The 25,435-nt window shown below is 38.8% G+C and overlaps 1 protein-coding gene and 1 pseudogene across 4 annotated transcripts; both read left to right on the top strand.

Moving 5' to 3' along the window:
* The first annotated feature begins 4,189 nt into the window (after positions 1-4,189).
* On the top strand, positions 4,190-5,267 carry LOC131002731 (mitochondrial import inner membrane translocase subunit TIM17-2-like; annotated as a pseudogene).
* Positions 5,268-18,842: 13,575 nt separating this feature from the next.
* On the top strand, positions 18,843-25,435 carry LOC131002739 (cyclin-J18-like). Of its 4 annotated transcripts, XM_057929205.1 has the most exons (10): positions 18,843-19,002; positions 19,076-19,152; positions 19,671-19,770; positions 19,840-19,938; positions 20,019-20,036; positions 20,134-20,204; positions 20,315-20,441; positions 20,525-20,585; positions 23,399-23,526; positions 25,158-25,435. In XM_057929205.1, exons 1-9 carry the CDS (start codon positions 18,937-18,939, stop codon positions 23,503-23,505), a joined length of 726 nt encoding a protein of 241 aa, XP_057785188.1. In that variant the 5' UTR covers positions 18,843-18,936; the 3' UTR covers positions 23,506-23,526; positions 25,158-25,435. The 4 variants fall into 4 exon arrangements, with proteins under 4 accessions (XP_057785188.1, XP_057785190.1, XP_057785191.1 ...); XM_057929207.1 differs by lacking the exon at positions 23,399-23,526; XM_057929208.1 differs by lacking the exons at positions 20,019-20,036; positions 23,399-23,526.

The following is a 25,435-nucleotide window of genomic DNA, read 5'->3' as shown; positions in this document are numbered from 1 at the left end:
TGACTATCACAATGAATTATTACGGACGACACAGGTTTCGACCAACATGGAATATCCTCGAGGAAATTTTTAAGCCACTCGGCCTCTTCACCAGCTTTATCCAAAGCTATGAATTCTGATTCCATGGTCGATCTAGCAATACATGTTTGCTTCTTGGATTTCCAAGACACAGCACCACCCCCCACAGTGAATACATAACCGCTCGTTGAAAACGAGTCTTTGGCATCAGATATCCAATTTGCATCACAGTACCCTTCAAGTACAGAGGGTTCCCTAGTATAATGAATCGCATAGTTTTGAGTATATTTCAAATATCTCAAAACCCTTTCAAGAGCTTTCCAATGTTCATTACTAGGGTTAGCTGTAAAGCTGCTCAACTTGTTGACCGAGCATGCTTTATCGGGACGAGTGCAATTTGTTAGATACATCAAGCTCCCAATAATCTTCGCATATTCTATCGCGTCAACAGGTTCTCCCTTGTGTACACTCAAATGCACACTAGGTTCCCATGGTGTCTTAGCTATTGGCTTGTCAAAAGCGTTGAATTTCTTTAACACTTTCTCAACGTAGTGAGATTGTGTTATAGCAATACCATCAGGTCTTCTTAGAATTTTAATTCCAAGGATAACATCAGCTAAGCCCATATCTTTCATGCTAAAATTTTTACTTAGCATGCCTTTGGTTTCTTGAATCACTCGGGAATTACTTCCCATGATGAGCATGTCATCTACATAAAGACAAACAATAACATATCCGTTATTAGAATTCTTAATGTAGATACATTTATCGCACTCATTGATTCTGAATTCATTTGACAACATTACACTGTCAAATTTTAAATGCCATTGAAGCGGTGCTTGCTTCAACCCATATAAAGACCTTTGAAGTTTGCATACTTTGTGCTCTTGCCCACGTACTACAAACCCTTCAGGTTGCTTCATATATATTTCATCTTCCAACTCGCCATACAAGAACGCAGTTTTCACATCCATTTGGTGAATCTCGAGATTGTGCAAGATAGCAATAGTGAGAAGCATCCGAATAGATGTTAGTCTAGTCACAGGTGAATAGGTATCGAAGAAATCGTACCCTTCTTTCTGCCTGAAACCTTGAACGACAAGTCGGGCTTTGTACTTATCTATAGTACCATCAGATTTGTACTTTTTCTTTAGGATCCATTTGCATCCTAAAGCTTTAGGACCAGGTGGTAGACCCACTAACACCCAAGTATGATTCTGCATAATGGAATCAATTTCAATATCGATGGCTTCTTTCCAGAGAGCTGTCTGAGCCAGACATAGCTTCTTTAATCGTCACCGGTTCGCCATCTAGCATCAAGACAACATAATCCGGTCCATAGACATTAGCTTTTCTAACTCGTTCCCCACGTCTCGGTTCTACATCCATAGGTTTAGACCTTGGTCTTTTCCTATTAGGTGGTACAGGATTAGAACCCGTGGCATCATCTACTTGAGTAGAATTACTAGCTACTTCCATAGGTTTAGAACCTGTAGCATCACCATCAACTCCATCATTAGAGTTCGATGTAACTTTATCCTTGTTAGGATAGATATTTTCAAAGAATATAGCATTCCTTGATTCTATCGTTGTCCCAATATGTATATCAGGTATCTCCGATCTGTGCACTATAAAACGATAGGCACTGCTATTAAGTGCATAACCAATGAAGATACAATCCACCGTTTTAGGTCCTATTGTAACTTGCTTTGGTAAAGGCACTTCTACCTTGGCTAAACACCCCCACACTTTGAGGTATTTATACGAAGGTTTCCTTCCTTTCCATAGCTCATAGGGAGTTACATCTTTCCCTTTGAGTGGAATCTTGTTCAAGATATAGTTGGCCGTCAAGACAGCTTCCCCCCACATGTTCTGGGGTAATCCTGAACTAATCAACAAGGCATTCATCATCTCCTTAAGAGTTCGATTCTTGCGTTCAGCAACGCCGTTAGATTGTGGTGAATAAGGTGCAGTCGTTTGATGTATTATACCACTTTCGTTGCATAATTCAGCAAACGGAGCTACATATTCTCCACCTCTATCACTTCGAACCATCTTAATTCGACATCCAAGTTGATTCTCGGCTTTATTTTTGAAGTTTCTAAAAGCTTCAATAGCCTCATCTTTACTTTTCAATAAGTAAAGGTAACAATACTTTGTGCAATCGTCTATAAAGGTGATAAAGTACTTCTTGCCACCTCTAGGTTGCACGAACTTTAAATCACAAACATCGGTGTGAATAAGTTCCAATGGTTGAGTGCTCCTTTCTACCGATTTAAACGGTAACTTAGCCATTTTGGCTTCAACACAAACTTCACATTTTACTTGTGAGTTGTATTCATCAACTTTTAGTAAATTCATTTTTACTAATCTCTTTATAGCATTTAGATTAACATGTCCAAGTCTACAATGCCATAAATCTGAACACTCAATCAAGTAAGCAGAAGAAGTTGATGCATCTTTATTGATCTTAGCCTTGGCAGGCTTACAAGCTCTTACTCCAAGTTTGAAGAGTCCTTCGGAGGCATAGTCTTTCCCTAGGAACTTTCCCCACTTGCGTATTACAACATAGTCAGATTTGAAAAACAATTCAAAATCCTTATGAGTTGAAAACGTGTAATACGTCTTTCAATGTGATCTCCACGCTCGACGTGAGTTGAAGAATCACATCTCCAATGCCAAGGACTTGGGATGTCCGCTCGCTAGCCTCCATTATCGTTTTGTTTTCCACTTCCTTGTAGTTGTGGAACAACTCACGATTTATGCATATATGGACGGTATCGCCGGTGTCCACGAACCAAGCGTTAGGATTGTCCACATGATTCACCTCGGAGATCATGGCAGCAAAGTCATCGTGGTTCCAATCGTCGAAGTCCTTCTCGACGTTGTTCACGTTGCTCTTCGCCTTCTTCCGCTTTGGCTTGCGGCAATCCTTAGCCATGTGACCTTGTTTGTCACAATTATAACATACACCATCAAACTTTGATGGTTGACTACCAACTTGCTTCCCTTTACCCTTATTATTAGGGTTAGGTCGACCACGTTTGTTGGAGGGACCGCCTTTCTCGGTGAGATTGGCCTTTGCCTCCATTGGAGCTTTTCCCTTTTGATCACGACTTCTCACGTGATCCTCCATTTGAAGCTTGGATAACAATATCGGCACGGACATCTCCGAGCGCTCATGCTTCAAAAGGTTTTGAAATTTCCTCCAACTAGGAGGTAATTTCTCTATGATGATTGCAACGAGCAATGCATCCGCCAAGGGCATCCCTTCGGCTTGAACCTCATGTGAAAGATTTTGGAACTCTTCCACTTGGTCCATCAATGGTCGGGAGTCGACCATTTTATATTCCAACCATTTGGCAACGACATACTTGGTAGTATTCGCCTTGTCCACTTGATACTTTAGATCAAGGGCCTCCCACAATTGTTTCGCGGTTTCATGAACCTTGAAAACACGGTAGAGCCGTTCGTCCAGATACATGAGAACGGTGTTACGGCACAAGTAGTCACCGTGGCACCAGTTCAAATATCCGGCACGAATTTCTTAGCTCGTCTCCCCTTCACTCGGGGTTGGAGGTTTATCCTCCATCAAGAATCCGGCAAACCCCACGGTTGTGAGGTAGAATAGCATCTTTTCTTGCCAATATTTGAAATTCTTACCTGAGAACGTTGATGGTTTCTCGGCAAGACCAAAAGTTCTAGATGTTTGCAATGGGGCCATGGTTGACGTTGAAGCCCCCATTGATGCAAACGAGGAAAACATTGACGACGTGGTTGAACCGATGGTTGCAGAGGTGGTGGAGCCGTCCATATTGACGTCGGTGTGAGCCATTTCTCGAACGTGTATCAACGGCAGAGAGATAATCTTCTTGCGATTGTTAGAACCGGGTACACGATCGAGATATTACAAAATAAATATTTTGAGATATTACAACTCAAAATAATTGTATACAACTGAAATATACTGTATAAATAAATTATACGTATAAACTAAGTCGAGTCGAGATAAATCTCTTCCCGCAAGAAGATTATCGCCCCGGTAGTGCTCTTCGGTTTAGGCGTATCTTCCCCAAAGGTAAAACGACTTCGTCTCGTCGGATGTAGCACCACAATCCGGCGAGCTCCGGCGAACTGAATAAGGATCAAGAACTGAGCTAGAACCTCTAGGATGAGGTGGAATGCAGAATATGTTGTGAGTTGTGAGTCGTGAGTTGTGTAGTTCTGAGTTGTAAGTTGTGAAGCTCACAACACAACCATATTTATAGGTGTTAAACCAAGTGTGAACGGCCGGTGTGAATAGACGGTGTGAACGGAAGGCAGTCAACTCCGGCGGTTGCGGTAGGTGGCCGCAATCGTTGAACGCAGAAGTTGAAACTGATTTTCCTTCTTCAACATCCAAACTTTGACATACAATATCTCACTCACCGGAAATCGGTTTTGAGACTTCAAGTATATCACGTTGATCTACTCGAGATGTAGATTAACATCCAATTATTATTTTAATTAAATAATAAATATTTAATTAAATAATAATTTTCAGATATGGCATAAAACCATATTTCCAACACGTACTTCCTGGTCGCATCCGTCGTTGCCCCCTCCCCAGTGGCCGTCGCTCTCTCATCCTTTGACGCCACTCACCTTCTCTTTTTATTTGATGGGCAGCCGGTCGGCCGGAAATATCTAGAGAACCTTGCCCGGACCGTATCATTGATGACATAGGTGGATCTTTTGGGATCGGTGCCATTGGTGGTGGAGCTTTCCATTTGTTGAGAGGAATGTATAACGTAACTCGCCTAAAGGCGAGCGTTTGATTGGGGGTTGCGAAGCAGTCCGCATGAGTGCTCCTCGTGTTGGTGGTAGTTTTGCAGTGTGGGATGTGCTCTTCTCCGCCTTCGACTGCACAGCGGTGTACTTGAGGCAGAAAGAGGATCCTTGGAACGCCATCATAAACAGCGCTGCCACTGGAGGCTTTCTGCAGATGCATCGGGGAATGGCTGCTGCTTCTCGCTCAGCACTCCTTGCTGGTGCTTTCCCTGCTTTGATCGAGGAAGCTGGGATAATGTTTAACAAAGTTCTCAGTCCTCCCATGGAAGACCCTTTTCAGGGCTCCAGCATGGTCGCACACTCTTCATCTTCTTCATGGTTTGGCGGAAAGAAAGAGCTTTAATTTGATGCTCCATCATCAAAGGGACTATCTGGCATGTTGACTCATCATATTACTCTGTCTTAATTCCAGTACTGGATTTGCTAGCCATAAGTTGCATAATATTATTTTATGTTGAGTAGTATCTGATATCATATATATATATATCTTGATCTTCTTGGGTGACTTTGTCAGGTTTCAGCAATGTATGATCAAAGCTTCATTGCTGTCTTGATTATCTAGTTTCGTCACTTTATATTCATAAATTAGATGCTTGTAGTTGCCATAGTTGTTCAAGTTAAGGACATGATTAGGGCATTTTTGTTTACAAAGTTTTCTTGGCTAAAAAAAAAAAAAAAAAGTTCAACATCCTTCAATTTGTTTATCTTGGGTTTTGAAGATATTTTACTTTTTAAGATGCAAAATTTAGATGAGAGTTATGAACACAAAAAAAGTCATATGTCGGAGGTATGCATAAATTTTTTTTCCCAATTAATTTAGTATATATTTTTTGTGAATTTAGTATATCATCACCATCATCAGAGACGTATTATTCATTTGAATTTCTAGTTAATAAGATCAAAAATATAAAAGTGATTCGTCTGTTGTAGCAGGGATATAAGATATGGTTCTAACCGCTTGCTTTTAGTCCTGGAATATAACCATTGATTTGATGAGTTGACGGTGTGTAGTTTATATTTTAGAATAGCTTCTCTTTGTTTTGCTATTGTGTGTGGATATTTCCTTTCCTACTTGTACAATCTTTTCTTGTTGTTAGTAGTTTGTTTCCAATCATGAATGTTACGATTTTCATGGGAGCTGATCATTTAATTTCCCTTCGACATATCACTAGTAAACATAAAGTCCATAATCATTCTTTAATGACTTCCACAAAGCTTTCATCTTCACCACCAACAAAAGAAAACTTTACATCTTCATCTCCTCCAACTCACACATTCATCTATCCCCAAAAAATGAATTACCCTTATTTCATCATCTTCCTAATCTCCTGCTTGCCTCTGGTTACGGGGCAGCAGCCATACATCAGCAACCTACTAGAAGACTGCGACAACATGGCCAACAACAACTCCACCTCCGTCCTTGGCTACACCTGCAACAGCCTCCACCGCAGCTACCAAGCCTACCTCACCTTCCGCGCACGGCCCCCCTACGACTCCCCCGTCGCCATCTCCGCTTTCTTATCCGCAAACGCATCCGAGCTCGCTCGACTCAACTCACTTTCCGAGATGCCTGTGACATGCTCGTGCTCCGACCAGCTGTACCAAGCCAACGCCTCCTACACCGTCTGTTGGAAAGGAAAGAATCATTTACATTGATTGGAAATCAAATCAAGATCAAGAGTTTCCTAATTTGTAACTTTCCTTGTATATTGTTTTTCAGCCCTATAAAGGGTAGATGTAATTCACAGAAACATATCAAGCAATACAGAAATACAATTCCCTCTGCTATCAATACAGAAATACAAATCTTTTTTTCATAATGTCGATACCATGTTCTAACATGGTATCAGAGCAGGCATGATTCTGGGAACTCAGAAATCATTCATCACTGTTCCAAATACCTCAAAAACAATCAAGGCAGCAATATGTCAGGGAAGATTCAAGCCACAAACCCAACCACCTCAAATAAATCAACTTCGTCAGCCGAATCGGCCTTCTTGAAAATGAGAAGGGAGGCCGCCTGGCTACAGATCGTACAGCCGGCAACCAACCGCTTCTACACCAACATTTCTTCATCGGAAGAGACCGGGACCGGACTTACCACCACATTCCGCCATACACCACGGCCGGAAGCCCGGTTGCAGCGAACCACCGCCGATAGAAGTGAAGAAGGCGGAGGAAAGAACCCAGGCGTCTCGGTCGCCGCCGCCGCCCAATCTTCGCCGCCGCCGCCGAATCATTACTACGGCGTGGCTAACTATCAAAGGCCTACCGGAGCAGCGGCGGTGGCTACTGGAGCAGCGGTGGCTACTGGAGCAACGGTGGCTGCGGAAGCAGCGGCGGTGGCCGCAGATCAGGCGGGGGCGGCTGGGCAGAACGGAGGGAGCACATGTGAGAGGGAGGCGGATGGAGAAGGGAGGGGAGACGGATGGAGAAGGGAATTAGGTATAGGGTTTGGTGTTTTCACACTAAACCCTCATTCTTCTCTTTATTTGCAAAAAATACCCCACCCTTTAAAATCTGCCCCCCTAAGTTCCAATAAAATACGAAAGCTACCCCGAGGTTTTATTAAATTGCAGAACTTACCCCATCTTATGCAAACTGCCCCCCTAAATTTTCGTAAATTACAGAAACACCCCAATCTTCTACATAATACTAAATCTCCCCAATTATGTAGAAATTCCCTAAATTTTTCCGCTGCATATCAAGCCTCTTGTGATAATAGGGATAGAGAGGAAGGGTGGATTTTTGATTGTGGAGCTACTGATACGATGACCTTTGATAAAACTGATATTATTAAGTCATCAACATCCCACCGAACACATGTTCAAACTGCTAGTGGTGATTTGACTCGTGTTGAAGGGACTGGAACTATAGAAATTTCTCCTACTCTTCGTCTCTCAAATTGTCTATATGTTCCATCTCTTTCTCACAAATTGTTGTCTATCAGCCATGTTACAAAAGAGCTCAATTGTACCATGATAATGCAACCCACTTCTGTTTTTTGCAGGATATCAGGACGGGGGAGATTATTGGGCGTGGAACTGAGCGGGATGGATTGTACTATGTGGATGAGATAGCTCAACAAGGCAAGGTGATGCTGGCTCACGGAACTACTGACCGGGAAGCCTGGCTTTGGCACCGTCGATTAGGGCATCCATCCACGGGGTATCTTAAGCTCTTATTTCCTAAATTAATGAAAAATGAGACTTTATCCTGTGAGACTTGTGTTTTAGCTAAAAGCCACCGAAAATCTTTTAAGCCTAATGACACACAAGTAAACTCCATATTTTCTCTTGTTCATTCTGATGTTTGGGGTCCTTCACCTGTTGTGGGGGGTCAAGGTTTTAGATATTTTCTGCTCTTTATTGATGATTGCACTAGAATGACATGGGTGTATTTTCTCAAAAATAAATCTCAAGTTTTTGAAAAGTTCACTCATTTCTTCAACATGATTCAAACTCAATTTCAAAAAAATATCCAAACCCTTAGAACCGATAATGGGGGGGAGTTTGTCAATTGATCAATGCAAGACTTCTGTCAACAAAGAGGGATAATTCATCAAACCATTTGTTCCCATACTCCCGAACAAAACGGTGTTGCTGAACGGAAAAATAGAATTCTCCTTGAAATGACCCGTGCTATGATGCTTGAGTCTAAGGTACCCACCCACTTCTGGCCTGAAGCTGTCGCCACCTCTGTTTACCTTATAAATCGCCTTCCCACCAGAACCCTCCAGCTTCAAACTCATTTACAGAAATTATCCACTCTTGCTGATATACCTCTCGCTCTTACTCTTCAACCTCGAGTTTTTGGTAGTTCCGTATTCGTTCATATTCCCAAACATGAACGGACTAAACTCTCTCCTTGTGCCATTAAGTGTGTGTTTGTCGGGTATGGTGTTAACCAAAAAGGGTATAGATGTTACAATCCTAAAACCCGTCAAATCATAACCACCATGAACTGTGACTTTCTTGAAACTGAGTATTTTTACAGTACCCACCTTAACAGTCAGGGGGAGAGTGAGAAAGAGAGTGAGATCGACCTGTTAAGTTGGTTACCAACCCCAGGCCCGGAAGCAGACCCAACAGAAAAAGTTAGCCTTGCCACCGAGCATGTTTCATCCACTCCAGAACAATCTAGTCCGCTGCATGAGCCTATATCTTCTCCGCCACTGATATCTGAGGTAAGAACTTCTGAACCTACTATTGTGGCTTCTGATTCTACTGATAATATTTCTCAAGTCATTGAAGAAGAACAGGAGGATAATACAGTAGATGGAGATACTGGGAGATATGTGATACCACCTAGGAGTAATCGGGGGGTACCTCCTAAACGATATACCCCAGAGAAAATTGAGAGGAATTCCCGATACTCAATTGGGAATATCGCCAAGGGAAACTTGTCCAAAAATGCCACAGCCTATGAAGCGGCCTTATACGATGAGGAGATTCCACAAACAACAGAGCAAGCCTTGAAGATCGAGCATTGGAGAAATGCTATGAAGAAATAGATAGGGGCCCTAAACCGGAATCACACATGGGAGAAGTGTCGGTTGCCGAAAGGGAAGAAAACTGTGGGATGCAGATGGGTTTTCACAATCAAACGAAAACCAGATGGATCTATTGAGCGATACAAAGCTCGGCTGGTTGCAAAAGGCTACACACAAACATATGGGATCGACTATGCAGAAACTTTCTCGCCTGTAGCAAAAATGAACACTGTCAGGGTGCTCCTCTCCATTGCTGCAAACAAAGATTGGGATCTTCATCAGTTTGATGTTACAAATGCCTTTCTTCATGGTGAGCTTGAAGAGGAACGGGAGGTATACATGGAAGCACCCCAAGGTTTTTCAGATGAGTTCGAAGAAGGGGAGGTATGCAGATTGAAAAAGACTTTATATGGGCTCAAACAGTCTCCCAGAGCTTGGTTTGGGAGATTCACCACAGCTATGAAGAAGTTCGGGTACCAGCAAAGCAATTCAGACCACACCTTATTCTTGAAGAAACGAGGTGATCTTATTTCTTGCTTAGTCATTTACGTTGATGACATGATCATAACAGGGGATGACTTAGAAGAAATTCAGAAGTTGAAAGAAAATCTTTTCAAGGAGTTCGAAATGAAGGACCTTGGGAGACTAAAGTACTTTCTCGGCATCGAAGTACTCAGATCGAAGAAAGGGATTTTTATCAGTCAGAAGAAGTATACTCTTGACCTTCTTGCAGAAGCAGGGATGCTAGATTGCAAGCCAGCTGAGACGCCTATGGCTGTCAATCATGGGCTACAGATTGTGAAGGGAGCTGAATTGGCGGATCGAGGAAAATATCAACGCTTGGTAGGGAAACTCATCTATCTTTCCCATACTCGGCCTAATATTGCGTATGCTGTTGGAGTTGTGAGTCAGTTTATGCACCAACCACAAGCTGACCACATGGAAGCTGCGCTCAGAATTGTGAGATACTTGAAAGGAACCTTTGACTATGGAGTACTGTTCAGGAAAACTGGACATCTCGAGATACAAGCCTACACTGATGCTGACTGGGCTGGAAACCCAGTTGACAGGAAATCAACAGCAGGATACTTTGCCTTCATTGGAGGTAATCTTGTCTCTTGGAGGAGTAAAAAACAGAAGGTGGTGGCACTCTCAAGTGCCGAAGCAGAGTTCAGAGGAATCAAAAGTGGTCTAACCGAAGTTCTTTGGTTAAGAAGACTAATGACAGAATTGGGCCTCAATCCAACCAAGACATGTCGAATGTTTTGCGACAACAAAACAGCCATCAGTATATCCGAAAATCCAGTGCAACATGACAGGACGAAACATGTTGAGGTTGATAGGCACTTTATCAAAGAAAAGATTGAAAGTGGTATTGTGGCACTACCATTTGTCCGATCTGAAGATCAACTCGCTGATATTTTAACCAAGGCTGTGAATACCAAGAATTTTACAGAAGTTCTCGACAAGTTGAGCATCGGAAATCCCGTCACTCAACTTGAGGGGGAGTGTTGGAAAGGAAAGAATCATTTACATTGATTGGAAATCAAATCAAGATCAAGAGTTTCCTAATTTGTAACTTTCCTTGTATATTGTTTTTCAGCCCTATAAAGGGTAGATGTAATTCACAGAAACATATCAAGCAATACAGAAATACAATTCCCTCTGCTATCAATACAGAAATACAAATCTTTTTTTCATAATGTCGATACCATGTTCTAACACCGTCAAGTCCGGCGACAACTACCTCGTCATCGCCAACAACACATTTCAGGGCTTGTCGACATGCCAAGCCCTCCAAGTCCAGATCGGCATTCCAGCGAGAGATTTATCGATTGGTGGAAGGCGCTGCATGTTCCGTTGAGATGTGCATGCCCCACTCGAGCTCAGGTCGATAACATCGTCAACTATTTGCTGAGCTACGTGCTGCAGTTTAACCAGTTTGTCGAGATGTAACTGAGGCGTTCGGAGTTGATACAAGAGCAACTTTTGCAGCCAATAGCTTGTCGAAAAGCGACACCATTTATCCGTTCACCACTCTTTCTGATACCTCTCGCGCCGGATGAATTTCTGCGCGTTGGCGTTGTTCCACCGGGAGAAGTGAATTCCAGTAGTCGGCCGGTGGGCTGGTGGCGGACCTGCGGCTGGAGTAAAAGTATTTATGTTCTTCTCCATCATTCATGTTCTTAAAATTTTAGTTGGGGCTATAAAAATAAGTTATTTAGAAATATTTGAATAGGGGTTATAAAAAGTTTATGATTGTACGAATATTCTTTGAAAATTAACTTTTATAAACTTATTAATTTATTACAAATTTTAAATAAGCTATAAGGATATAATAGTAAAATCATAATTATTTTTATTATTATTTTTAATAGGGGGCTATAGTCAGATACTTGGGGGCTATGTTTAAAATTACCCTTCAAGTAATTATTGGTTTCAATTTTGAGAAAAATTTTGATTATTATTTTTATGTAATTAGTTATAAATAATAAAAAGTTATAGTTGAATTGAATAGTTTTAAATGATGCAATGTCACTATGTAAGTATTTGAAAGAAATTTATTTACAATTTTTTTTATTAATTTGTAATATTTGAAAAATTAAATGGTTGCAACCAAAATATGCTCAACTATACATTTATGATACCCAAAATCAAAAGGGTAAATTTAACTTTATGTCTCATCGTTTGGTCGAATTATCGATTATGTCTCAACTTTTCGATAATGTCTAATTGGTAGCCAACCTACTAATATTTTTTTAATTGTGTCTCGTAAAAAATTTCCGACGCCTGAGAGCTGACGTGGATCGCCGGAAACTATTACATGAAATTATTAACCGACGTGACATCATTATTAAACTAAAAAAAACATTATTAAACTTACAAAAAAACAACCTAATACCTATGTGGCAATTCAAAAGAAAAAATGCAAATGAAGGAAAAAGCTTGAAACGCCATTATTTCTCTAGTAAAAAACACAAACAACTTCTCCAATTGGTTCAAGTCTGGAGAAAAAATGCAAATGAAGAAATCACCATTATTTCTCTAGTAAATTTTGAAGAACTCCACTCTATTCGAAGAACCCCACTCTATTCGAAAAATCTTGAAGAACCCGAGTACAATTCGAAGAACCTAAATGAAGCGAAATTCGAAGCAATCAGCGATTGCTGCAAATAAGGTCGGCTGATTTTTCGGTCATGGTCTGCATTTTTTTTCTTTTGATTTTTGGGTGATTGCTGCAATGTCATAGAACCTCCATGATGAGCATATCAAGCAATCATAGAACCCCACGAAATCACACCTCTCTCTTCCATTTCCCTAAACAATCTCGCTGCATAATCAACTGAACTCATCTTTCCATACAAGTTTAGCAATGCATTCGACAAATTTAAGTCCCTCTGCAATTCCACCCTTATAATATAACCATGAACACTCATCCCCGCTCTACAATGGCGTCCTGATCCTCCATTTAGGGCTTTCGCTTTTCGGTCTGATGGCGGTGGAGAACAACAATTAGAGCCTCGCCCGTACATACGCCTTCCTCCTCTTCTGAACCTTGTTCCTCGACCTCTCATGGTTCTTCCTCTTCTCTCACCAAATCTGGCATTTTCCTGCCGGTGTTTACGGAAGATTAGGTGCCTACTCCGTGAAGCTGACTCTGGTGGTGCAGATCGTCGGAGTCTCGACGCCATCAAATTCGGCTTCGACAGCGTTGCGAGCAACCACCCTAAAATCATTGACGATGCCATGGATTTCATCGGTGGTTAGTTCTCTGAAAGGAGACAGAAGAATTGAAGTTTGAGAATGGAGGCAAGCACCGCGTTCGTGGCTGATTTTGACTATGATTTGAGATTTTTCTTCAAACCCTCAATGTTGTGTCGTTTAGAGTGCCACATAAGAATTATGATTTTTTAAAAAAGAATTATAATGCTGACAATTCCATGTGGATTCAGAATTCCACGTAATAAATTTCCGGCGTTCCACGTCAACTCTTAGGCGCCGAAAATTTTTTACGGGACACAATTCAAAAAATATTGATAGGTTGGGTACCAATTAGATATTATCGAAAGGTTGGGACATAATCGATAATTCGGCCAAATGATGGGACATAAAGTGACATTTACCCTACCCAAAATGAAGTTGCAAATAGACTACGCCAGTGAAGTTAGTGGCCTTTACTCAAAGTAGTTGCTTAAGTAGAAATTATTTCATATTAGTAAATTATGGCCTTTACAAGCAAAATAGTGATATCAATAAATTCCACGTTGAGAATATTGTGGTTGAACTTAAACAAGCGTTAAATGACAGTAATGTATTGGTGAAGTCTTTTAGAATGATAAAGAAGAAGTTTGAGGACTCTCAGACATCTAAAGTTCTTACAAGCAAAAGAGGAAATGATTAGGGGTGGGAATTTCGGGATCGGGTAATCGGGTACCCGATACCCGACCCGAAAAAATCGGGTATCGGGTACCCTATACCCGAAAAATTAGGGGTCGGGGTCGGGTATTTAGGGTATAAAAAAATCGGGTATCGGGTATACCCGATCGGGTATCGGGTATACCCGAAATACCCGAATTTTTAATTAAATATATTTTAGATTATTTAATTAAAGGCATACTCCCTGAATTACAGCCCAGCCCATACTCCCTGAAATTAATTTTGAATTGAATGCATTTAAGGCTTTAAGCCCAGCCCTACTCCATGTCTCTGTCTGCTTAGTTCTTTGTGTCTCTGTACCCACCACACCCACTAAACTCGTCGACCCAAATCCCTCCCACCATGGCATCGTTGGAAGTCGCGCCGCCAGCTTGTCGTCCCGTCGCCGGAAGCTACGCCGTCAACCTGTTGCATCGTTTCCACTCCTCCCTGCTTTCCTGCCAGGCTTCGTTCAAGAGAGCAGCCGCGCCGGCGCCGGCGCCAGCAGCCTCGCTCACGTCGCAGCTCCGACCCCGCAGCAGCAGCGCCGTCTCCGGCCACTTCACAAATTAAATTGTGTGTTCTGTATTTCTGCTCATGAGCTTGAATTAATTATTGCTTTTGAATCTCTATGGAGATCTTCAATCGGACTTTTTTAAGAATCGGGTATGTGAATGAATCTGAATGAATCTCTATGGAGCTCTTCAATCTCTTTGGTCGGGTAATTTCGGGTACCCGAATACCCGATTCTGGTACCCGAATCGGGTATTAGGGTACCCGATTTCAGAATCGGGTTCGGGATCGGGTATGTGTTTCGGTCAGTTTTCGGGTTCGGGTACCCGATTTATTCGGGTAGGGTACCCGAACCCGACCCAATTCCCAGCCCTAGAAATGATCCAAGAAGATACATTCTACCTTCAGTTTATGAGGTTGTTGCTTTGATTGTAGGTTATTTTGACGAATCACTACAACATAGAGATATAATTGTCCAAACACAAATTGGACAACTGAAGCTAGCGCATAAGTGAGTTGCATGCATGTTATCTTGGTTTACAATATTCATTGTTGTTTTCATATGGCGAGGATGATTACCACTATTTTTATAATTCAAATATTGTATCGAACGAAGATAAACGGAAAAAAGTCAATTTTAAAGAGTTTTTCCCTTTCTAATTGCATGAAAGACAAACCGAGCTACCAGTGATTATGTCAACCAAGAGGTTATTTCAACAATTTATTATTGATGTTTATACAATGGTTGAATCAACTAGAGTATCATATGTATGCAAAAATAGAAAGAAACTATGTGCTGAAATGTATAAGGGCCTCAACTAGGGGAGGATACATGAATTTTGATCGGGTGTGGGGGGGAGGGGTGAACCTGTTCCCCAATTTTTTTTTGGACACAATATATAATAATAAATAAATAATTTAGTTCAACCATAATAATAAAAACTGTAATATTTTCATTCATTAAATGTCTATTACATTATAAATAATCTATGAATTAGTCGTTTATGTTTGAGAAAGCAATGACAATTGATTTCGACGAGTACTCATTGACTGGAAACGTTGCAAAACCTTCTCGTGGTCAATTGTAGAGAAAATTTCCTTCTCAATGTACACGACCAAACTGTCATTCATCCACTCATCTTTCATACGATTCCGCAAATCGATCTTAACAATCTTCATTGTAGAAAATGCTCTCTCAACAGAAGTAGTAGCTACGAGTAAAACTAATGTCAAGTCAATCATTCGAAAAAGCAATTGAAAAACTAAATGATTACCGCTTTTAACCATTTCCTAAGAAACACTTCCCAAATTGCTAATTGTTGAAAATCGAGAATCATACCTAACAAATGCTATAAAATTACAGAGTTGTTGTAGAAGACATAGACAATCACTTGTTAAAAAATGCACATTAATAATGAAACCACAAAGTTATTGTGGAAATAATAAACAATCATCTGGCCCAAAGTCTTTGGGATACAAAGTAGTCAAATGTATGAGTTAATCAATGTCGAATTGAGAGAAATTATTTCTCGGATCAAGACATGCCATGCATCTAAGCAAATTAGTGCTAACTTCGAAAAATCGAGTGTTTAGCTCTTGTTTGTTAGATCAACAACCTGAAATATTTAAAAGTTACTGAGAAATGAAAAATTACAATAAATGAAATTAATCAAATATTTAAAAGTTAAAATAATACCTCCGACATGTTGAAGCGGGCGGAAGGCGAGTGGCGCGCAAGAAGCGACGCAAGGGTTTAAAGTTTAAGGTTTGGAATGGGTTAGGTCTGTCTGCATTGTGTGTTCATTTTCAGACATGTTCTATTTTATTATTTTATTTATATATATTAAAATTTTAAAAAATCAAAATTTGGAGGGGGGTTCCTAAATCCGCCACTGGCCTCAACGATGGATTGATAAGAGGAGAGAATGACCCAACTATGCATGAAAAACGTGTTATTTTTCCATCATCATTTATTGGAGGTGTTCAATATATGATTCAAAATTATCAAGATGGAATGGTCATTTGTTAGTGGGCTAGATATCCATATTTGTTCATCACATTCACTTGGAATCCAAAATGACAAAAGATTGTTAGGTATGTGGAGAAAAGAGGTTTGAAACCTAAAAATCGTCTGAATATCATTGTTAGAGTGTTCAAGATTAAATTGGATCATATGATAAAGAATTTTAGAAAAAATAAAACATTTGACACTGTCAGAGCATATAAATTTCAATAGTACTTCTTTCCAATTAATATCATAAATAAGATTGCATAATTATGTGACTTACCAATTTTAAATCTATTGTTTAGTTGTATACAGTCGAATTTCTAAAGGGTAGACTACTTCATGCTCACATCTTGCTATTTTTGTTGAGAAGAAAAAAAAAGATAAACATTCGACAGTCAAACACATTCATAGCATTATCTCGGCAAAAAAAAATTAATCCATAATATAATGGCGATTATTACAAAACGGTGCAAAATTTTATGATGCATGGTCCTTGTGGTACAACCAATAAAACCTTTCCTTACGCCGTTACGCGTCTTAATTTTAGGAAAAGTTTTAAAAGTATTAAAATTTTGTATATTTATTCACTAATTTTATGGAGTAATATGAATAACACTATAATTCGCTGATAGTGTATGAATTTAAAGTTAATTAACACAATTAAAATAGAGCTAATATATAAAACTATCCACTTTCATATTGTAAAATTAAAATCTAGCCTATCAAATAAAAACAATAAAAAGTGGCCAGTTTTGAGACAAAAAGACAAAAATACCCCTCCCTTTAAAATATTAAAAAATGGCCGGTCAAAAATACACTCTCTTCTCTCTCTCTACTCTCTCTCCTTTCATCTCCCAATCCACAGTTGCATTTCATCTCTCTCTCGACAGTCGCCGGTCACCGCCTCCGCCTCCGTCGTCGTCGCCTCTACCGCCGCCGCCTGAAATTCCTGGCGAGGCAGCTTCTCCGGCGAAGTTGCCGCCGCCTCCTGAAATCTCCTCTCTCTCTCTCTCCCAACAATTTCACCTTCTTCTCCGTCAAAACCTCCTCATCAGGCGGAGTTCGTTCCCTACTTCACAGTGGCCGCGTTCGAGCTCAGCCGTGATTAACGGTGTGATTCGACTGCGGATCCTCCATCGCCGTCCAAGTAGGGTAGATCTGAGCTTTCTTTTTCGGCGGCCGATTTGGTCGAGCGCCAGGATGGCCTCGATGGCCAACGCCGCCATGTCAAAGGCGGCGAGGCGATACTAAAGCTTGGCGGTAGGGAGGACGAAATAAATCTGAGCGGCGTTGAGTAGGTCGTCATGGGGGAGGGATGGGATGAAATCGTCGAAGTAGATGCGAAGTTGCAGAGAAAGAAGGAATTTGGGGATAAATTTAGGGATTGGAGTGCTTGGGAAGCGGTTATGGGAAGAGAGAAGAGGCGCACAATTCACTGGTGCCTTTTTCCTTGTGTAACTTTTCCTTGATGCATTTTTCCTTGATTCCTTGCTGCAATAATGAGTTTATGGGGGAGGCGTGCATTTCACAATCGTGGAGCTGCTGTTGTCATTTTCTGCCAATTTTGGGGAATGTCCTTTAGAGATATGTAGAATTTATGTAGCTTAGATCTCTCTCTCTTATGCTCATTGGTTGAATTTTTTATGAGAAACATACTAAATTTCTTGTATTTTTTTTATTGTTCTTAAATTCACAACATAATTTATAAATTCGCAACTTAATTTTCTTGAATTCACGACCACGTCTATGAATTCACAACTTAATGTTTTTGAATTCACAACCACATCTATGAATTCACAACTAAAACTCGAATTCACAATCAAAATAAATTTTAGTTTTAGTTGTGAATTCAAACTTTAAAAACCCCAAATTCACAACTTAATATTTTTGAATTTACAACCAAATTTATAAATTCACAACCAAAATAAATTCTAATTTTAATTGTGAATTCAAACTTTAAAAACCCCAAAATTACAACTACTTGAATTCACAACCAAAATAAATTATGGTTGTGAATTAAATTTTAATTGTGAATTCGACTGGTTGTTAATTCACAACCAAAAAATTCTGATTGTGAATTAAATTTTTGTTGTGAATTCGACTAGTTGTGAATTCACAACTAAAAAATTCTGGGTGTGAATTAAATTTTGATTGTGAATTCGACTGGTTGTGAATTCACAAACAAAAAATTCTGGTTGTGAATTGTGAATTCACAACCAAAATTTTTTGGTTGTGAATTCACATTGGTTGTGAATTGCGGGATTTTTTAAAGGGGTGATGTAAAGTGGACATTTTTTAAATTTTTAATGTGGAAGGGTATTTTGGTAAGAGTGGTCATTTTTTAATATTTTTATCTTAGTGGACAATTTTTAATTTTACAATATGAAAGTGGCCATTTTAAAAATCCACTCATTAAAATATGAACCATATGAAATAGAATGAAAATTTACGTGCATGTGTTGGCTTAGCGGTATATGATTAATTTTCAAGATCTGATATTCTAGTTCGAATCCACCATTGCACGATATTTAATTGTTCTTATTCATTATCAAAAAATAAAATCATTATAGAATAATTTGCTAATTTGGTAATTCCCTCCAACAAAAAGCATTTGAACAACGCGCTCTGGCCACATTCTCTCAGGCAGAGCAGCGGCGCCATGAAGAAACTTCGTTGCCCATGCCTGCGATCTCGGCTGATCGAGTTCCTCATTCGATCGGCTCAGGTCTGCTATCTATCCTCTGCTAATATATTTTGAATTTTTCCTCCGTAATTCTCTGTAATATATTTGGAAATAGTTTCTGGAAGTTTCGCCAATTGTCAAGTACTCAGCGCTATCGCTCTTCGCCGACCGCTTTTACCCTGCTCTCTCCGGGTAAGTTATATGCATCTATCTGTTTCTTTATTGTTCATGATATGGAAGACTTTATTGTCGTGGAAGATTGCTAAAACTGTAGCTAAACGTGACCTGGTTCACATTGTTATGTTATTCTGTTTATATGGCTCTTGAAGTTTCTATGTTTTGTTCAGACACGACCTGATTCATATCTTGACTGATGCCGTGCCTTTTCTTTTCTTTTTGTTTCGGCTAACCAGCTTAACATTTGTTCATCGGCTATACTAGTTGGTGATGAGGTCTAGGAGGTTTAATCTGGTTGATTTGTTTTTATTGGCTACTGGTGTTAGATTTTAGAAGTTTTGATTATCTCTTGTGCTGATCACTCCAATTAATCTGAGGAGAGCTTATGCTAAAGTAAACTGTAAGCTTACTCACAACCAAAATACAAATCTAGAGACTATTTGAACCTACCAGAATTCAATTATCTGATACTGGATACTGCACTTGGTGCTTTTATTGATAACTTCTTTTTATTTATGGCAAACCATTCAAAGACTCGAAGACAGCAAGGTGATGAAAAACTGGCTTCTGCATCCGATTGGAGAATGTAACTTGCAGCTATTTGCTCTTGTTTCATTATGGATATCAAGCAAAGTACGTATATTATCTATTAGTCCTGATACTATATCCATCTTTCTTGTGTGTTAACTTGATTATTTTCAGATACATGATTCACCTCCTCTGTCTGTTAAAAATTTCAAATCCTTGGGAGACAAGTTTATCAAGGAGCAACATTTCACCATGGGGGATATTTTGGAAGCTGTAAGATCATTGTTTCATTAATGCTTATAAGATCCTTCTCCATTTTCTATGAAGCATGATGGCTAACAAGAAATCTGCAGGAGATAGTGCTAATGCAGGTATTGTTTGATGTGCTATTCCTTTCTGATACTATTTGACTTGTTTTTGTTCTCTGGATCACTTTCCTGTTCGGTAAAGTAATCGAGTTTCTTTAAGGTTCTGCAATTTGGGATTGGCACGTCAAAAATTGCTTTTGCTTCAGTTGAAGAGCTTCTTGTTCAATTCAAGTAAGCTTTGTGACCAACAAGGAGTTCTTTCTGCCCCTTCAGTTTGAAACTGCTTTCTAAACTAATGTGTAAATTCTAATTGGGGAATTTTTATTTTTTGGTTAACTTAGGGCAGTTGCCCAAGTTGGGGAGCATGTGAAGTTTGAAGCTTGTATGGATGTTATGGATCTGCTTTATGAAAATGAAGAGACATCAGTCCTTTACAGCTCTCCTGAGGCTCTGGCTGCATCAGTGGTGGTATGTGCTCAATTTCATCTGCAACGAGACTTATTGTCCATTTGCATCTCTTAATTTTGAAAGGAGTTTTCCACCCTTCACAGGTCGTTGGTTACATCATTACAGTACCTCCACAAAAGTGGGAGTTTCCTGTTCTTCCTTGGGGTAAGAGTTCATCAATTACTAAAATCTATCTATTCCTTGAGGCACTATCATTAACCTTAGCACATGCACCAATCACTATTATCTGCTAATCTGAAAGCAACATTAGGTTTTAAATGAAGTTCTAAACATTGGAAAAATCAATTTATTAAACTCTGGGATGCCATTATTAGTGTATGTCTGTATGGCCATGACTATTGAGGATACAGTGCATCCTAGTTCAGTCTATTTTCCTCTGTTAGTCTGTAGTGCAAGATGATATTGATGTTGAATGTATGTTAAAGAAAATCCTTCACTTCAAATGATCTAGAATTTTACATTTAGATGGTTTTGCAAATTGCCTAAGTCTACATCTAGAACACTTATAGCTCAAAGCAGGATAATTTTTCTGTGTTAGTTATTGGTGGATACGTAGACATATCCTAAATACATGTTATAATGAACTGCACTAGAGCAAGACTTTGTATCGTATCATGCAGTTAAAAGTACTGATAGAGGTATTTAACTGCTACTAGAATGGCTAATCATGGAGGGTAGCTTATTTTACATATACATTGGTCATATACTAGCAACCATGAATTTTGAAATCCAGGATCAGCTTCAACTTCTCAGACCTTTTCCTTCGAAACTGAAGTAAATTAATATTCTTAACATATTCAATGTAAAACTATTGTTTACTCAATTCTACATTAAGGGGGCGTTTACTTTGTATGGATTAATAAGATGCATGATTGAGTATTTTTATCCTCAAAAGTAGGATTTCTTCAATCTCATCTTTTCAGTGAGATGTGAATTAAGCAAAACTAGCTTAAATGATAAAAATAATCAAGAGCCTTGTGATATCCTGTAGTTTTAATCCATCAAAGTAAACAAGGGATTAATTTTATTATTTTTGTCTATCAAGACTAATCCTCAAAAGTAAACACTTCTTAAAGAAAAAGTCTATATCCAAAGTCTGTCGAAAGCATCAGGTCCTAATTTGAAAAAATATTTTTGTGTTGATATGTTACATTTTCCACTTACTGCCTCAATATGAAATATAGATTTCTATCAGTGGATTAGTGTATGATAAAATATTTTAACTTATGAGTTTGATTATGATGTCACCGACTGCATAAAAATCCTAAATAACATGACATGTTCACTAGAAAATGTCTTCTTTGAAAATGAGGATCAGATATAGTTTATTTTTTCTTTATTTTCTCTCAAAACAGTAGTCCAACCCCAACACAATTTTTTCAACTGTTTACATTGTTCAGCCTCCATCAATTTTAGAATTTTTTTTCTCTCAATATCGTTGTTTTTCATCTCTACAGCTGGGAAGAATTAAAAATTATAACTGGCTTTGATAGGTCAAGTGTTTTCATTATTATCTATAAATATAAAAATTTCATGACCGAGGAGGATATTTTATTAGAGAAATGGAGCAACTTTACAGTGTTTTAAGTTTGTTCATGCTCATGCGCAAGGATTTGAACATTATAGATCACATTTGATTATTGGCAAACACAATCTTGTGGAACTTCTTTCGAAATCTTTTATTTTATTTTCATTTGAAGTTGAGACATGAAGTTTGGTTTGTGTAACAGTCTGGCATTTATTGAGACAATCAAATTAATTGAACGAGAACATATTTCCATACTTGTGAAGACAATAGTGTCATTTCACATTGCTTGAGAGGGATTGTGGTAATGAAAATCAAAGTCTTAATTATGCACAGAAATCATCTTAAAGTTTGATTAGTCACCAATTGAATGAATTGATTACTCATTGACGTCTATATGGTTGGTAGAGTGCCTTCTTCTACCGACCATCCATCACCATAATTTGGAATCTTCCTTTCCTCACATTAATCATGCAATCATTTATATATGTGCTTATCTTTTCTCAAAGTCTGCTTAAACTTCTAACCACTCTCTTGGTCAAAGTTTCACACAAGAATCCAACTTAGAGAGCCTGTCTTCTTAGAGCTTGAGCTACCATTAACAGCTCAAAATGTAAACTATTCCTCTTGGAAGCGTGTGTCTGTGTGTGTATATATTTAGAAAAATACTCAAAGTGGTCTTTTGACTCAACCAACTCTCTAGCCAAGACAAATTATAACTTATTCCCTTTACTCTTAATTGAAACATCGTTTCATCTGCTTACGAAAATTTCAGTCTAGATAACAAATATATGCATAATCAGCAAGTAATCATACATTGATGCTTATAAATTTGTGTATTTGTTGCTTATTTTTATCAGTAGTCATCATTATTTTGTTTCCTTATCTGCATTTAAGAACAGCTAGGTTATGGCTGTCTTGATTTACTTGTGGTCAAGCTTGAGCTTTCGGATTTATTTTCGCGCATTTGGATATAGCATTTATAAGTGTAGCCTACCTAACAATTGCCGTGCGCCCTAGATAAGATAAACAGAGACGTAGGGAGAACTCTGCCTAACTGTCATTATATGTACTTCCTGCTCGTATATGATTGACCACCATGTAAAAGTTCCTCTACCCCACTCTTATACATGAAGGCTTTCTGTTCATCATATAGTTTAATCATTAGTTGTTAATCTAGATAAGCCCGGATCTATAGATGTTGATTTGAAATCCTAATTTTATCATATATCATTGCTTTCTTTTCTTGGTGTGGGGTTCGGCAAATACAAAAAATACAATGTCTAGTCAATTTATGGGTGCTTCTTCCTTTATGTTATGCATATTATAGAGTTATGAGTCCAATAATCAGAAGAGGCAATGCCTCCATCATTTTGTACTGACCATTATGTGAATAAAATCAAATCTTTGGCCTGCATAAATTTGTGTGTAGTGAAATTTGTGACGTCGTGCAAAGAAGAGGACGTAGTGAATACTGTCCGGGTGATCCTAGAGCATATATTTCAACCCCAAGCAGGCTATTATGTAACAAATGGATAAAATGTACATCTGATTATGAAGGTGAGATAAAATAAAACTAAACTACTCTATGTTGATTTTGTCTGCTTTTGAAAGATGGAGTAATATTTTTGACACTTGGGTCCACTAGGACCACCAAAGGACCATCCATGATTCCGTCTTATCAAGACACGAATTTAATTTTAGCTTTTCTACTAACTACCCTACATGCATTTGCTGCCTCAATATTTATGTTTCTGGGTTTACCTAATGCAGTAATCCACTTGAATAAATTCGTGTGACATTCTATATTTCACGGATTTTATTGTGCATAAAGTAAAGTGGGTTATTTAATTCACTGCAAAAGTGATCATTCCTTATCTTCTCTTGTGTTTAAGCATCCTGTAACAGCATATTTACTATGCGCAGGGACCTGCTCATACACTGAATTTTGGACTAGGCCATGTGTGTAATTTTATTACCCCCTAGTTATATTGACCGACAAATTTTACCTTTTTTTTTTTTTTTTTGAGAAAAATTGAACTTTCATTAAGAAGGAAATAAAATGTTAACAGCGTGAGGGAGAACATCAGAAACAGTAAAACAAGAACGACAAGAAAGGGCAAATTTTGCTAAACTATCCGCCATTGCGTTGCCTTCTCTTGGGGTCCAACTGAACTCACAAATTCGCATCCCAGATGCTGCGTGGAAGATCGAAGAAAGGGTGTCGCCGACATAAGAGAGGTCAGTGTTCCGGTTGATAAGCATCCAGTAGAGAAGTTGGCTGTCAGTTTCCACAATCACATCCGACTTTTCGCGCTCCATGCAAAACTTAAGGCCCTCAAGGACAGCCTTCGCTTCTCCCTCAACCGCAGAGAAAACACCCGGAACAAAACCGAAGCAGCAGCCCACCTGAGTGCCAATCAGATCAGAGAGAATCACTCCAAAACCCATGCCAGCTTGGACATCAAAAGCAGCATCACACGAAGCCTTAACTTGAGCAACGCGAGAACACTTAAGAGGGGAAAGGCTCGCCTTGGTTTGATTTTGCTATCGGCCCACTTTTAATTTTAGTTTCAAAAGTTTTATTCAATTAAAAGTTGTTTGGGGCTTTGTGGCTGACTGGCTGTTGGGGCCTCTGACACAGGAAATGCGGCATTTGACGTAAACTTGGGATGATATGACGATATATGTGCTGGATTCACATCGGATGTTTTCATATTTTTTCACCTATTTATTCGTGTGTCCATAATGTGATAGTGTAAAAAATATGTATTTTAATAAATTTGGACGGATCGATAATGGCATTGTGATAATATTAAAAAAAAATTGATATGTTCAGATGTTAATGCAATGGAACATAGCGACATTCATTTTAAGTCATAAGTCTAGAAATACATTCTGGTAATACCGAGTTCTTTTTTTAAGAAGGTAAAATAGTTATATAGAGTTATACCTTGTATAGTCATTTTATTTGAGTTTCGCTCACAAAAAAAAAAAAAAAACCGTATAGGATATAACTGTCTTTTAAAAAAAAATTAGTACTATTGATCCAGTTCAAATTGGTTCATTTAACTTTCATTCAATATATTCTGCAAGTGAACTTTTATGGTGGTTTATTCTTGCATTTCTAGAACTTGAGTTCTTGGTGATTTTGATACTCAAAGTAATTAACACCTCCTAACTTTCTGCAGGGATAAATGAATGCGGGGGTTTACTCTAGTTGGAAGGTACTTGTGTTACATACACAAACTTTTATTCAATCTTATCTTTGTACATGAACTAAATATCATGTTTTCAAATACACAAACTTTTCATTGTTCTGATTTTTCCATGGTTGTCACTTGGCCTCAAGAAAATGTTGAGGTATACGCTTGAAATGTCAGCATGGCTTAAACAATCGATGTAATAAATGATGGAATTGAATGTCAATTCGACTAATCATGATGACATTAATTTGTCACTTCAACTA

This window comes from Salvia miltiorrhiza, unplaced genomic scaffold (genome assembly GCF_028751815.1).
Source record: "Salvia miltiorrhiza cultivar Shanhuang (shh) unplaced genomic scaffold, IMPLAD_Smil_shh fragScaff_scaffold_177:::fragment_3, whole genome shotgun sequence".
In the NCBI taxonomy this organism is placed as follows: domain Eukaryota; kingdom Viridiplantae; phylum Streptophyta; class Magnoliopsida; order Lamiales; family Lamiaceae; genus Salvia; species Salvia miltiorrhiza.
Note: the sequence above shows the minus strand (reverse complement) of the source record. Positions and strands in the feature narration are given on the sequence as shown.